Source organism: Anabrus simplex, chromosome 4 (assembly GCF_040414725.1).
Source record: "Anabrus simplex isolate iqAnaSimp1 chromosome 4, ASM4041472v1, whole genome shotgun sequence".
Taxonomy (NCBI): domain Eukaryota; kingdom Metazoa; phylum Arthropoda; class Insecta; order Orthoptera; family Tettigoniidae; genus Anabrus; species Anabrus simplex.
Genome location: NC_090268.1, coordinates 101,859,030 through 101,875,430, shown reverse-complemented (window position 1 = coordinate 101,875,430; position 16,401 = coordinate 101,859,030). Strand labels below are relative to the sequence as shown.

Sequence of the window (16,401 nt, the reverse complement as noted above, 5' to 3'; positions counted from 1 at the left end):
AAACACTTCTGAGATTGAAAGAATGGAATCTTCAGGTTTATGAGCAGGAGCTGAACCTTGTTGAAAACCTCCAATCGATTTTTCTTCTTCCGTCAACTGATGGAAGAACGGCATGTCACTCAAATCAAATCAATCGCTGCTGATCTGCATTTAGGGCAGTCGCCCAGGTGCAGATTCCCTATCTGTTGTTTTCCTAGCCTTTTCTTAAATGATTGCAAAGAAATTGCAAATGTATTGAACATCTCCCTTGGTAAGTCATTCCAATCCCTAACTCCCCTTCCTATAAACGAATATTTGCCCCACTTTGTCCTCTTGAGTTCTAACTTTATCTTCATATTGTGATCCTTCCTGGTTTTAAAGACACCACTCAAACTTTTTCGTCTACTAATGTCATTCCACGCCATCTCTCCAATGTCAGCTCGGAACATACCACTTAGTCGAACAGCTCGTCTCCTTTCTCCCCAGTCTTCCCAGTTTTGTAACAAATCTATCTTGGTACCTCTCTGTATTTACTGTCTTCTCGAAAAAAAAAAAATAGGCTCCATTATTCGTCTTGCACTAACAGCACACCAAAGCACCAACCTTCCTATCATAATGAGGAACTTCATAAACACCATTAGGATTTTGTGCATACCAATAGCGAGAGTAATGACTGTTCACACACCATTAAGATGAAAACAGAACTTTTACCTACGAAACTACGGTGTTGCAACGATAACTCTCACCATGTTGACAGCTGAGAATCAGACTGGCGACTTATGCTTGCCAGGTCGAGCACGTGCAGACTGCTGGCAAGGTCAAGAACTATGCGCGCGTCTCCCACACTGCAGCTGCCGTAGCCCAGAGTACAAACACCGTGCGTTTGGTCTGGCTTTATAAAAGAGACCCTGTATGTGTTGACCAGTGTGTAGGAATCTGGCCTCTTCTTACTACGTGGCCAGAATAACGTAAGATTCTCTCATGGATAATGTCGTAGATTCGATTCTAAATTTCCACCTCATTGATGATGGATGCATTTGTACGATTTTTCGGTCCACGGAATACGTAATTGTCCGCGATAGCACCATACTTCATTGATTCCTTACGATTGGCCTTATAGCACATGATTTGAAACAAGAATGCAATACTCTTATCATTAAGAAATTCATCCATTCATGATAGCGCGATGGGATCTTATGAAACTGGTTGATAAGGTAGTACAGAATACCGGAGGTACCTTAATATTCGTCAGCTGGTGAAAGGGTAGATGCCTCTTTCATCCTATCGACATTCTTAACCGAGGTCTCACCTGAACTCGAGCCATTCTGCTCCAGATGCTGTTTTCTAAAACATAGCGTAATAGTTATCCTTTTCATCTTTTTGACTTCCAAATTCTGGTGAATCCATGATGAACACCCTGTGGGTCGGGGGATTTCAAGTGGTTCTCAACTTGGAGGAATGGATTCGTGACCAGGGGGCCCCAACCCCACTTTTGCTTTCCTATTTGCAATCCAACCTTACTTGGTCAACTCTTGTTCTCTTCCATCCCCGATGTTATTTGGTTTGTGAGGCCTACGGTGGCTTTCATTTTCCTGCCCACCGAGCGAGTTGGTCGTGCGATTAAAGGCGCGCAGCTGTGAGCTTGCCTTCGGGAGATAGTGGGTTCGACCCCCACTGTCGACTGCCCTGAAGATAGTTTTCCGTGGTTTCCCATTTCCACACCGGGCAAATGCTGGTACTGTACCTTAATTAAGGCCATGTCCACTTCCTTCCCATTTCTAGGCCTTTCCTATCCCATCGTCGCCATAAGACCTATTTGTGACGGTGAGACGTAAAACAATTAGCAAATATATATACTAGCCTAATTAATGGCAGTGCGGTCGTTTTTTTAACTGGCGTTCCAGATAGAGCAATAATTGTTTAAATACATTGATTTGTATTCCGTATGTAGGCCTATGTTATTTTACAATATTGTAAGAAACGCAGACCCTCCATCTGCATAATATCACTCATATATCAGATGCATACATTTCTCTTATTTTAGGCATATGAATGAATTAGCAGATCTTTTCTCATTTTGAACATCTATTGCTAATGTTATCATTTTTGTGCAGATATATGAAGTACCTGTATCCGTACGAGTGTGAGAAACGACGCCTTAGTACGCCGGCAGAGCTTCAAGCGGCTATTGATGGAAACAGACGAGAAGGCCGACGAAGTAGTTACGGCACCTACAACGAGATGGTGCAGCGATCGCCAGTTCCCAACCTTCCTGTAAGCCATCCCGGTCAGATGTCTCCCCTAAGTTTGGTTACAAATAGCAGACCTGCGATTAACGGCAACTCCGGTAACCATCATGGTCATCCACCACATCATCCACCGCATCATCCAGCGCATCCGCCACCCCATAGTCAGCCGCTCGGACCAGGTATGTACTCAGGTACGAAACACTTTATAATACGATATATTTCTTTAGTCATAAGTTATATATATTGGTTAATACGAAATGATAAGCATTTCTTATTTCAAACTCCCGGGATTTATAGAAGATTCTAAATAAATGACAATTTAAATAATTGTTTCCGAGTATAGGCTCCTTATAAAATTTACACAAGCTACATTATTCTGTATCAACAGTCGTTCGTTTTTCCTTTTTTTTTAAAGTATATAATAGACTACTGATCGAGAGAAGTTGTGACTTTGAAACAATGTATCATGAGATGTATACTGGCGAGTAAGTTAGTGAATTTGCAAAGAGAATGCCAATCAAGATTGAAAAAAAAACCGACTCAAATTTATTGACATTCATAAATAAATGGCCAGTTTAATTTATATTCTTGTTGTTCAAGGAATTCTCTGCAATTATTTTAAGACAATCATCAAGGTACACTTGGGACCTAGGAAAGGTTTTCATTCCCTTCCCCGAAGAGGAGGGGCGGGCCAACTAGAAGGTACGTCTTTTCTCTGGCCAGGAGATTCAGGGTTTGTAGATTTGAAGGATAAATAAATACACTTTCTCTTGTTATTTCTAACGGAGCAAGACAATTGGGTAGAATATTTCTTCACGTATTAAAAATAATGAATTTGCTTCCTTCTCCTTTCAGTGTTCTGTGTTTGGGGAGTACAAATACATCTACGAATTTGACATCAAATTCAATCCAAATTCTTGGCATAAGAGATTGCAGAATTACTACTGCAAAATTTATCGACTGGTAACTGGAATTACAGGTTACTAGGTTTTATCATTCACACACACACACACACACACACACACACACACACACACACACACACACACACACACACACACACACACACATATGATTATACGTCGGAATGAAAATTGTCCGCCTTCACTAGGTGCCGCTTTTGTCGGCGTAGAAGCGCTTTTCCTTTGGTTTTGCAGCAGCAAGTTCGTAGGTATGAAATTTGATAATTATATTGTTATCATAACTACTTTGTAGATGTCAACACTTCCTCAAAAGGAGGCAAGTATTTTTACCCACTGTTAGCGTTGCAACCTTTGGCAAACGAAATAAGGGGCGGGTCACTCAAAATATGGAGCTTTCTTTGGAAATAATTGACACTTCTGATTTGAGAAGAGGATTAAATTATCTTATTTCTTCCAGGTGTATTTCATCATGGTATGGAATTCTTGACATGATATTTTCATATTTGTTGGAGTTTACCGTCAAGGCGAATATACGTTCAACAATCGCATTTGAACCAGGAATACTTGGTACAAAACACACCATTTTTGTTCTAGTGCCTGAAGTTTGCTCACTTCATTATGCTTTGAAAATACTTCTACTCACTTCTAGAGAGTATCTTGGCCGCTTGCCGGATGTCCGAGAACTCTTCATAGAATTATTCCAAAACTGTCTTCCCTGTTAACTGAATACATTCCACTGCACGTTTCGGACAAGAAGAAAAAAAAATGTCCTTCAAATTGTCTTCAAAGAAATCATAGGACTGGAGACGATATTTTAGAGCTTCAGCATAAAATTTCATAAAACGTCTATTTTTCTCCTTTCTGACTCACTTATTTCTTAAATGTTGTTATTGATCCTAAATAAAGAACAATGGATAATAAGGAACACGTAATATTTGTCCGAAATATAAGAGGATTTCATGCCTATTCACTGTGGTGTTGTGGAGAAGACACTGATTTACTATTTTCAGTCTTCAACGAGAGAACGTCTGTTCCAGTCTCTTTCACATTTTATCAAATAAACCAGAATAACAGAAGAGAATAAGCAATGCACAAAGGGATAAAATGGCTAGTCTCTTTTTAGCAAAAAGAAGGGGACTGTATTGGAAGTAGGTTACTCAGAGAAAATATCCTAGATGAAGACCAACAAATATATCAACGTGAAAGAGAATATCAAACCAAAATACAAGTGTTAAACAGGAAAAGTGTAAGCCTGGAAGAGTAGCAAAATTTAACATTGTTGTAGAAAGAACAGAGATTCAAAACTGAGAAACAAGGAGCTGATGGATGCTTTGTTTATAGAAGATTGTGTTGATGTTAAAAATAACTGAAATATTTTATTTGCAATTTATACAAAACAGAACAACAAAATTGTATGTATGGTTTACTAGATGAAATTAGTGCTACCTAAATAATTATGTTTGAATAATCATGTATTTAAAATATATACAAAGAATAATGACACAAGGCATGAGACATATTCTTGGAGTTATTGAATATCCTCACTTGAATAGAATACTGAAACTTCTACCAACGGGTTTCTAAAGTGTGATAGATTGTTCTTTAGCCTAGAATTGTTTTTCTTTGATTAAGATAATAATAATAATAATAATAATAATAATAATAATTTTAAGTCCCATTAACTACTTTTAAGGTTTTCGGAGACGCCGAAGTGCCGGAATTTTGTCCCGCAGGATTTGAACATGCCAGTAAATATATCGGCAGGAGGCTGACGTATATAAGAGCCTTCAAATACCACCGGAATGAGCCAGGTTGGGCTCAGAAAGCCACCGTTCTACCGACCGAACTACTCAGGCTGGCTACTTTAGACATTTGATGATTGAGTTATCTTGAATATGATCACTGGTGTATTCAAGCGCCTGTAATTACTTAACTCGTTCGGCTCATAAACGGGCGAATTTAATGCCATTTTAAGAACAGTATAGGTGAAGCTACAATGAAATTAGACGTTATCATAGATATGCTGTCAGGCTCCATGGCTAAATGATTAACGTGCTGGCCTTTGGTCACAGGGGTCCCGGGTTCGATTCCCGGCGCGGTCGGGAATTTTAACCATCATTGGTTAATTTCCCTGGCAGTGGGGTTGGGTGTATGTGTTGTCTTCATCATCATTTCATCCTCATCACGACGCGCAGGTCGCCTACGGGTGTCAAATCAAAAGACATGCACCTGGCGAGCCGAACCCGTCCTGGGATCTCCCGGCACTAAAAGCCATACGTCATTTCATTTCATAGATATGCTGAAGTATTTTAAACAAAGGCAGGGGCGGCCGTACCTTATGTGCTGAAGTGCTGCAGCACACTGCCTGTTGGAAAAATAAATTAGTTTAAAAATATTATCTACAATTAAACACAGTGCATTGAAAAAAGACGTCAGCCAAAGAATAGGAAATTTGTCAACTCCCCTCACAACCAGGTAACTACTGGTGCGTTCCACGCCGGGTGCTGTGAGATCACAGCTCAGCGAGCTTATAGCCAGAAACGAGGAGCTCTGCCTTTTGCGCATGCGTGCTCAACTTTTCCGATACAGAGAGAATGTATTTCGATAGGCTGTGGAAACAACAGCCAAGACATCACTTCACAGCGATTCTTCGTTCGACCACGGAGAGGCGCACTAGCGTAGTCACACTTGCATTGCGACCGACATGAGAAGGTGGCAGATGGCACCCTCTTGACTCGGCGGTAGTATTTAAGAGGGGATCGCTCAAAGCAAACGGGAAAACAAAATACTGTAGAGCTGTTCCCGCCAGGTCTTTTAATACCAAAGAGGATAGAATACTACCAACTTGCCTATTCCATAGCCACATTTGTAAATCGATGAACTATAAGAATTGTACTTTTTATGTTGTCAAAATAAGGACATGATATTGTGATTTTCTTTAATTAAAATGTCTAGTTTATAAATGTCACTATAAAAACATAACATGTAATTTTGCATTACGCCGTTGCTGGTTTTATTTCAGTGATGTTGGTGGCATTGGGAAGTTCTGTTTTTGCGCGCTCACACCAAGTATTTGAGATCGTAAATATTTTGCCATTGCAGGTGTTATTGTGTGTTTAATTATATAGTTTTATAGTTTTTTATGAGGAATGTGTATATATGTTGGGGTTGTTTACGTGTTTGTTCAGTGTGGAAAACTCAGTGGAGAGTATCTTGAAAACCACATACGGGTATGTTTCTAAATATTTTTATTTTTTTGGAGTGGGGATGGGTTACAGCACACAACTGATTTTCTGCACCAGCCACCACTGAACAAAGGACAGAACTGTTTGTTATATCTTTTTAACTAGTGACCCTCTTCTTGAGAATTTTCCAGATGCTGGACCCCGTTATGAAATTAACAAAGAAGGAATTCAATTTTACCTTCCGTATGAAAGGAGAGGACTATTGCGGACATAATGCGGCCGTAATTGACGAAGTGCGTATTTCCAACAGCTCTTTATATGGCATGAATTAATTGACAAACTTTAACTATGACAGACTCCATTCTCAAGGTTCTATAAAGATACACTTCACTGGGCGAGTTGGCCGTGCGGTTAGGGTCGCGTAGCTGGGAACTTGCATTCGGTAGGTGTTGGGTTCGAATCCGACCATTGGCAGCCATAAAGATAGTTTTCCGTGGTTTCCCATTTTCAGTCCATGACCGCTACCTTCTCAATCCTAGCCCTTTCACATCCTTGCGTCGCCGAAAACCTTCGATGTGCGACGTTAAACCACTAACAAAGAAAATATAAATAAAACTCGTGATTCCATCGCTTTTCAGTATTATTTTGATTGCCAAGAAAGAAGTAAAAGGCTTAGATAATTTCAATTGTGGCTATATTCACTGGTAACCAATAAGAATTCGTGACCTCGACTTGTATAATGGTGACATCAAAGCCAGCCAGTGGATTGCCAAAGGGCCATTTGAATGTCGCATGCGACACGATTAGCTCATTATGTTAATACCGATTCTTTTTCTCCTTCTCTTATAACGATCAGTTCCAAGTGTAATTGAGCCTGTTGGCAAAGTATTGTACTGCTACAGCATTCCAAAAGGATAACTCCGCTGGTTCGCATTCCAAAATAAACTCTTATGTTAAATGTTAAGCACACACACATACACGCATTATAACTTTTTTAAAGAAACAAAAAAAAGAAGGGAAAAAACAGATGATAAATCTTGTGTTATTATCATTCTTGAACGTTGCCAGAGTTGTATTACATATTTTATGTCAAATCAGGGTCTTACTTTTTATTCACATTTTACATGTTTAAATTATTCTGATTATACCTTAATCATTTTCTGGACTCCAGCAGTTCCGTATAACAAGGTATATCATGATATTTTTTTAGTAAAAACATGGTAAAGAATAATGTACAATATATATTTTTTAGTTAAGAAGAGAAACATTGTTTTCTATTGATTTAACTCAGGGTTGTATAGTAAGAGCTCTCTTCCTCAAAGGTTCAAACCGTTGTAACCCAAAGTCGATCCGGCACCGCTGTGTAGGGGTAGCGTGACTGTCTCTTATTCGCAGGCCCCAGGTTCGATTTCCGGCCAGGTCAGGGATTTTTACCTGGACCTGACGGCTGGTGCGAGGTCCACTGCATGATTACAATTGAGGTGCTATCTGACAAAAACATTATTTTTTCGGCTAATACGTCGCACGGACACAGATAGGTCTTATGGCGACGATGGGTTAGGAAAGGGCTAGGTGTTGGAAGAAAGCGGTCGTGGCCTTAACTAAGGTACAGCCCCAGCATTTGCCTGGTGTGGAAATGGGAAACCACGGAAAACAATTTTCCGAGCTGCCGGCGGGAAGATAGTGGCCCCGGTCCAGAAAGCCAAGTATAACGACCGAAGAGGATTCATCTTGCGGACCACACGACACCTCGTAATCTGCAGGCCTTCAGGTTGAGTAGCGGTTGCTTGGTAGGTCATGGCCCTTTCGGGCTTCTGTGCCATGGGGATTGGTTTGGTTTGGTAACCCAAAGTCAGCAGAGTTATTTGAGGTATTTACTCTATTCTATGAAACTCTAAGAATAACTTTAAAAAAAGTGGACGGCTATCTAAAGTTATAATATACTAGCTGATGTACCCCTGCTTCGCTACGTGATTCTACATTGAATACAGACTTCTAGGTAAAGTAGTGTCGAATACTGCGGAACCGTTAATAATGTTTTTTTTTTTTTGCTATGGGCTTTACGTCGCACCGACACAGATAGGTCTTATGGCGACGATGGGATAGGAAAGGCCTAGGAGTTGGAAGGAAGCGGCCGTGGCCTTAATTAAGGTACAGCCCCAGCATTTGCCTGGTGTGAAAATGGGAAACCACGGAAAACCATTTTCAGGGCTGCCGATAGTGGGATTCGAACCTACTATCTCCCGGATGCAAGCTCACAGCCGCGCGCCTCTACGCGCACGGCCAACTCGCCCGGTCGTTAATAATGTCGAACGCAGTTTTCAATGAAACGTCGGAATTATCAAATGCTCCTGGACCACGACCTACCAGCCCCAAAAAGAGAGACATTGGTTCAATCAATCAATCAATCAATCAATCAATCACTACTGATCTGCATTTAGGGCAGTCGTCCAGGTAGTAGATTTCCCATCTGTTGTTTTCCTAGTCTTTTCTTAAAGGACTGCAAAGAAATTGGAAATTCATTGAACATTTCCCTTAGTAAGTTATTCCAATCCCTAACTCGCCTTCAAATAAACGAATATTTGCCCCAATTTGTCCTCTTGAATTCCAGCTTTATCTTCATATTTTGATCTTTCCTATTTTTAAAGACACCACTCAAACTTATTCGTCTACTGATGTTATTCCACGCAAACTCTCCATTGACAGCTCTGAACATACCACTTAGTCGAGCAGCTCGTCTTCTTTCTTCCAAGTCTTTCCAGCCCAAACTTTGCAACATTTTTGTAACGTTACTCTTTTGTCGCAAATCGTCCAGAACAGATCGAGCTGCTTTTCTTTCGATTTTTTGCAGTTCTTGAATCAAGTAATCCTGGTGAGGGTCCCATACACTGGAACCATACTCTAGTTGAGATCTTACCAAAGACTTATATGACCTCTCCTTTACATCCTTGCTACAACGCCTAAATAACCACATAATCATGTGCAGAGATCTGTACACTTTATTTACTGTCATATTTATGTGATTACCCCAATGAAGATATTTCCTATCCCGAAAAGAAACTTTCACCCCATCAATGCGGTAATTAAAAAAATAAAAATGGATATTTTAGTCATTTTGGTGAAATTTTTTTAATGACTGAAATCGAAATGATTGAGTTTTTTTCTTTTTACGAACGCGAAGTTATTCCGCTGAATTCAAGCAATGTATCACTTTAATAATGCTTTGTTTGCCAATTGTAATTTTACATTTAAATCCCATTTTTCTCCCATATTCTGCCAAATGTAACAAATTTTGCATGGTATATGTATCACAGCTATTTTAAGAATCGTACGTATGGAATTTTTTATTGTAGAAGTTTTTCAAGTAGTGGGAAATTTATGTCCAAAATTTTATAACGTAATGATTTCACAGACTTTAGTGTGATACATCTCCTTATATAAATAATGTACAGAAAAGTCGATACGCAGTGCTTTTAAAAGAAGTATTATCTACCTAATTACGAATTTACATTAACATGTTAATTAAATTTCATGAAAAAAATGGAATTAAAAATTTCAAGAAATATTTTGGAAAAACTTAATTGTCTATGAAAGAAATGTTCGTGACATCTCTGCTTTTATGTGGGGGACATCCCCTCAACGTTTCGTGAAAATCCATGCATTAGGTAAAAATATATTTTTATCTCTTGAGTATCGCCTTAATACTGAGAGGACCTTTCTATTTGTGATACTCACAATCTGACTTTTAACCCCGTTTATGAACATACCATTACCTACTCTCCATCTCGCAACATTATCGAGGTCATTTTCAGGTGCTCACAATCTTTTAACGCCAGTCATGAAAGCCTCAATATCTATAACAATTACCGGATACCAATATCATAGGAGATTGACAAAGGAGAAATCGCGTTGGAGCGATTCATAGTTCTTACTTTATTAATTGGACCACCACCAGCAATAGCAGCAGCAACAACTCAGTATATTTAGTGAGAGAGCAAACACTGCCTATATGATTACATCCTTCTAGTCTTCTTCAATGACAATTCAACAAAAGCTAAAGTTCTCCTTTTGGAAAGAGTTCTTCTCTCCCCTGCTAAGAACAGGTTAGCCATCGTGATATTTCAGGAAACTCTGAGTTTATCAATCAATCAATCAATCAATCAATCAATCAATCAATCAATACTGATCTGCATTTAGGGCAGTCGCTCAGGTGGCAGATTCCCTATCTGTTGTTTTTTCTAGCCTTTTCCTAAATGATTTCAAAGAAATTGGAAATTTATTAAACGTCTCCCTTGGTAAGTTATTCCAATCCCTAACTCCCCTTCCTATAAATTAATATTTGCCCCAGTTTGTCCTCTTGAATTCCAACTTTATCTTCATATTGTGATCTTTCCTACTTTTATAAACGCCACTCAAACTTATTCGTCTACTAATTCCTAATTCCACACTAATTCCACTAATTCCACGCCATCTCTCCGCTGACAGCTCGGAACATACCACTTAGTCGAGCAACTCTTCTTCTTTCTCTCAATTCTTCCCAACCCAAACTTTGCAACATTTTTGTAACGCTACTCTTTTGTCGGAAATCGCCCAGAACAAATGTGGGCTGCCCTAGCTATGGATATAGTTAGATGCCCGTGTTTCATCTCTTCATCCTGATTTTGTCTCTTTTATTGAATTCTTAATTTTTCAACGCACTGTTAACCAGCGCAGTAAATTATATTTCGTCAAAGGATAAAGTATTTGAGATCAACGCTGTTTAAATTTGTTCTTTTAAAAAAATCCTTTACTAAATGCCTTCTCTTTTTGGTCGTCTGAAATGAATTTCTTTCTAGTTTGGATGAAGCATGTTTATTGATAAATTCTTGTCATTCCCCAACTAACATCTCTGAGTAATCATTAAGAAAATGGCTTGGGAAAGAGAGAAAGGAAGTCCTATAACCTTACGCTAATAACTTGAGAAGAGTACTAAAAATTTAATTTCATGTAACACGTAATACGGCTCACGTTGAAAAGACCGTTCTGTCGTATTTTAATGGACTGGATGGCAATTTTATAACCCATTAGGAGTGTAACCTATACACGTGTTTGTGTGTCACATTCCATCGTAGCTGACGGGCCGATGTTCCAGCTACTTCAGGAATTGTTTTCTCACCTTGCGGTTTAAAAGCTATCAAAACCAGGTGTCGGGTGTTAGCTGCCTATTGTGATTGTTTCATAAAGCCTAGCAGGTCTGTGTTTGCATTCTTCCCAATACGAAGGATATCGAATTCACTGTGTATTTAAAGTAGACTGTCAGAATAGGCAAGCTTTGTTGGTGTCATTAATGTTAGTGTTCCTTAGGAGGCCACACCATGAGTAATTTAAGTATACACTAGGAACTTCGAGTTTTAGTGAAGTATGAGTATGAAATTGAATTAGCTGATAATCTACTGTGAGGAAAGCCTCCGTGGTTCAAGCGGCAGCGCGCCAGTCTCTCATCGCTGGGTTCCGTGGTTCACATTCCGGTCAATCCATGAGAGATTTGTGCTAGAAAAAGCTGAGGCGGGACAGGTTTTTCTGCGGGTACTTCGGTTTTCCCTGTCATCTTCCGTTCCAGCAATACTCTCCACTGTCATTTCATTTCATTTGTCAGTCATTAATCATTGCCCCAGGAGAGTGCGACAGATTTTGGCAGCCGGCACAATTCCAATCTTTGCCGCAATTGGGGCATCATTCATTTCATTCCTGACCCGGTCGAAAGACTTACAGGCTGAGGATTTTCATATTTTTCCACGTCGGAATTAAGTGTGTGTCTACCCCTTAGTCCGGTTTGCCTCGAAGTGATTTTCCGTGGTCTCCCACTTCTCCTGCAGGCAAATGCCGGGATGGTACCTAACTTAAGGCCACGGCCGCTTCCTTCCCTCTTCCTTGTCTATAATCGTCGCCATAAAACCTATCTGTGTCGGTGCGACGTTAAGCTAAATCTAATATATATATCCTTGTCATGCCTTTTCTGGCAGGACCTAGTGTTTACAGTGCACTATGTCTTCTGGTATGAGCTAGAGCAATTTTGTTACTTTCATTGATCTGTCTCTGTCTTATCCTTGGCTTTGCAATATGAAAGTGACTTGAGGTATGAGCGATGCTAGTAATGCCATTCCTTGTGCAGCCAGTCCCTGCTATGAATGGTGTGAAAACGTTGCTCATAGGGTCGGATGGTGCATGCATTTCAGTGGGCTCGGCAGACTGATATGTAATAGCAACTTCCAGCTCAGTGAGGAAAGCAACGGGAAACTACCTCACTCCTCATTTCCCTAGTACGCCTCTTCAGTGATGCCTAGGCCATCTATGACAGCTGATGGCAGAGCTGTTGAGGATCCAACCAGCCTTAGGGCTGAAGACTGAACATACATATCCTTGTCTATCCTTTTCAAAGCCGGCCCCATGGTGTAGGGGTAGGGTGCCTGCCTCTTACCCGGTGGCCCCGGGTTCGATTTCCGACCAGGTCAGGGAATTTTTACCTGGACCTGAGGGCTGGTTCAAGGTCCACGCAGCCTACGCGATTACAGTTGAGGAGCTATCTGATGGTGAGATGGCAGCCCCGGTCTAGAAAGCCAAGAATGACGGCCGAGAGGATCCGTCGTGCTGACCACACGACACCTCGCAATCTGCAGGCCTTCGGGATGAGCAGCGGTCGCTTGGAAGGCCAAGGCCCTTCAAGGACTGTAGAGCCATGGGGTTTGGTTTTATCCCTTCCAAACTTCCAATCACCCGAGAAAGCCCCTGTTCAGCATAGCAGGTGAGGTCACCTGAGTTCATCCCCCCCCCCCTCCCCCTCGACTCAAAGTCTCACACTCCAGGACACTGCCCTTGAGGAGGTAGAGGTGGGATCCCTCGCTGAGTCTGAGGGGCAAAACCAACCCTGGAGGGTAAACGGATTAAGAACGAAAAAAAGAAAGAAAGAAAGAAAATCATACTCCCGCTCACTGGTTGCGTATCATCTGAAACTGAGAGGAGAGTATTTGTTTATTGAAATGTAAATTATTTTGATACCTGCTTTGAAATAACCCTTTTTACAATCAGTTTGCCTATTACTACATTAAACGTTATAACTAAATCTTAAAAGTGTTTTATAACCATTTTACATAATACTTTTTTTTTTTGTGTGGCCCTATATGTTAAACGCTGATATACGGAGTGTAACGTTTAGGTATGGCCAAACTGTCAGGAAACATTGCTCTCACATAGAAGAAAATATGTTATATGGGTGTGGATTTGGAAACATTTTATTTTCACGTTAGAACTAATCTTCCACAGCTCGATGCATTTTTGAGATTTTACCATCCATGTAGAGCTTGTTTCGACCTTTACAACCTCCGAAAGGGTTACGACACAAAATCTAATGTATTCATGCCAAGAAGCACTTCTAACGGTTTTCAATGTTTTGACATTAGTCTTCTTGCTAAATTCGAAAGGGTCATTTTCAGTTGTAACTCTTTTCGAAGATGATGATAAATTATTGAAGAACTAAGTACACACTAATTTTCATAAAAATTGTGTAGCAAGTTTTTTTTTGAGAGGCAATGATGTAAACTGCTTAAACTTTAAACTCTTCAGAAAATTCATGGATTTTGAGTTGTAACCCTTTCGTTCTCGGCTATCGAACTCTGCTTAGGACATTACTCATGGAAAACACAGGAACAGGCCGTACCAGCATACAACATGATTTTTTTTTATTATATGAAATGTTCAAAATACCCCCGTTAACATGAATACTGTATATTCTAGGACAAACAAAACAATATTATAAAGATTGCTATATAGGATATTCACTTAGATTGAAGCTGAAATTGATTACAGTAAACTTTCTGTTATACTTACCATACGTCTTTTTTCTAAGCATGCAACTTGTCTTTTATTCTAATGTATTTCATCCATTCCCCTTTGTTTATGTTTAAAATGTTACCTTTTCATGTAAGAATATCTGATTTTAGAAGAAAAGGAATTTTCAGGCACAATATAAACCAATTGACAGGCAATTTATGAACATATTACAAGACTGCTTTCTGATTTCCTTAATAAAGAACCGGGCTCAGTGGCTCAGGAGAAGGAAGCACAGGCCTTCTGGGCCCAAGTTAGCGAGTTCGATCCCCGCTCAGTATTTGAAGGTGCTCAGATATGCCAGCTTCATGTCCGTAGTTTTATCGGCACGTAATAGCTAGTTGCTTTACGTCGCGCCGACACAGATAGGTCTTATGGCGACGATGGGACAGGGAAGGGCTGGGAGTGGGAAGGAAGCGGCCGTGGCCTTAATTAAGGTACAGCCCCAGCATTTGCCTGGTGTGAAAATGGGAAACCACGGAAAACCATTTTCAGGGCTGCCGACAGTGGGGTTCGAACCTGCTATCTCCCGAATACTGGATACTGGCCGCACTTAAGCGACTGCAGCTATCGAGCTCGGTCGGCACGTAATAGAACTCGTGCGGGACAACATTCCGTCACCTCGGCGTCTCCGAACGACGTAAAAGGAATCTGCTCTTTACCAAGAAAATGACCGAGCGAATTGGCCGTGCAGTTAGGGTCGCGCAGCTGTGAGGTTGGATTCGGGAGATAGTGGATTCGAACCCCGCTGTCGGCAACCTTGAAGATGGGTTTCCGTGGTTTCCCATTTTCATATCAGGCAAATGTTGGAGCTGTGCCCTAGATTAAAGCCACGGCCACTTCCTTCCCACTCCTATTCCATCGTCGCTATTAGACCTATCTGTGTCAGTGCGAAGTAAAGCAAATTGTATTCATTCATTAAGGGAATTATAAAGTTGCCTTTAATAAGTTCGTTACTTTCCAATCAAATGTGTTTGTATTCGTTTTCCTCTAAAATGTGGCGCAAAAGCTATACAATTATTGTTGCTATTAATACACTGACTTAGCAAATGTCATGGGATAGTCACCTAATAGCGTGTGGGGCCTCCTCTGGCGTTGCAAACTTCAGTGAGACGCCGTGGAAGTGAGTCGACAAGTCCCTGGTAGTCCTCTGGACGCAGCTGACACCAAATCGTTTGCAGAGCGGCCGCCAGTGGTGGTCTGTTTGTGGGTGCAGAATCCATGGCACGGAGCCTGCATTCCAGGACATCCCAGATATGCTCGATAGGGTTCATATCGGGGCTCCTGGGTGGCCATGGCAGTCGTTGGACCTCCGCTGCATGTTCCTGGAACCATTCCCGGGCGACATGGGAGCGATGTGACGACGCGTTATCATTTTGAAACACCGCAAAACCGTCTGGGCGCTGGAAGGCCAAAAATGGGTGGAGATGGTCTCCGAGCAGCTCAACATACCGCGTACCATTCAAAGTCTCTTCCAGAACAACTAGGGGGCCCATTCCATACCAGGAAAATTCACCCCAGACCATAACAGACACACCAGCGCCCTGGACCACGCCTTCGAGGCAGGCGGGATCCATCTCTTCATGTGGTCTGCGCCATACACGGTGCCTCCCATCGTCATGGTGCAGTTGAAATCGTGATTCGTCCGACCATGTCACATTACGCCAATGTTCCAGTGTCCATCCTGGTGACTAGCGACAAATGCGCGTCGTTGTGCCCGATGACGTTGGGTTAACAGTGGCACCCGTGTGCGGCGCCGGCTCCCATACCCCCATAGAGTCCATGTTCCTACGGATTGTCCACTGGGAGACGTGTTGAATTGAGCCGTGATTTGTTGCACGGTTGCCCGTCTGTCACTATTGACAATCCGTCTCAGATGTCCCTGGTCACGGTCATCGAGGGTGGCTGGACGGCCGGTCGTTCGTCTGTGGTGGACGGCGACACCCGCATTCAACCATTCACGATACACCCTGGACACGGTTGATCGTGTGAAGCCGAATTCCCGCACCACTTCCAAAATCGCACTTCCCATCCGTCGGGCACCGACCACCATACCCCGTTCGAACGGTGTCAGTTCACGACGACGTTCCATGTTACACCTGTCACATGCACAGCCACTGATCACAAGGTCTCCTATACAACTGCCGCTGCCACAGGGGGCGTGTGGTGCGCAGACAATACACCTGCGCATCAGTGCTCCGC

General features: G+C 41.5%; 1 protein-coding gene across 6 annotated transcripts in view; it reads left to right on the top strand.

The window, feature by feature from the left end:
• The window catches only part of LOC136871660 (protein dead ringer), a 917,083-nt gene that overhangs the window by 892,292 nt on the left and 8,390 nt on the right, over positions 1-16,401 (top strand). For 3 of the 6 annotated variants that reach the window (XM_067145149.2, XM_067145148.2, XM_067145147.2), the window contains exon 6: positions 2,094-2,407. In XM_067145149.2, the coding sequence (XP_067001250.1) occupies positions 2,094-2,407 (314 nt within the window). Of the gene's footprint in view, positions 1-2,093; positions 2,420-16,401 lie in introns of all 6 variants that reach the window. The other 3 variants (XM_067145146.2, XM_067145143.2, XM_067145145.2) reach the window with 1 other exon arrangement.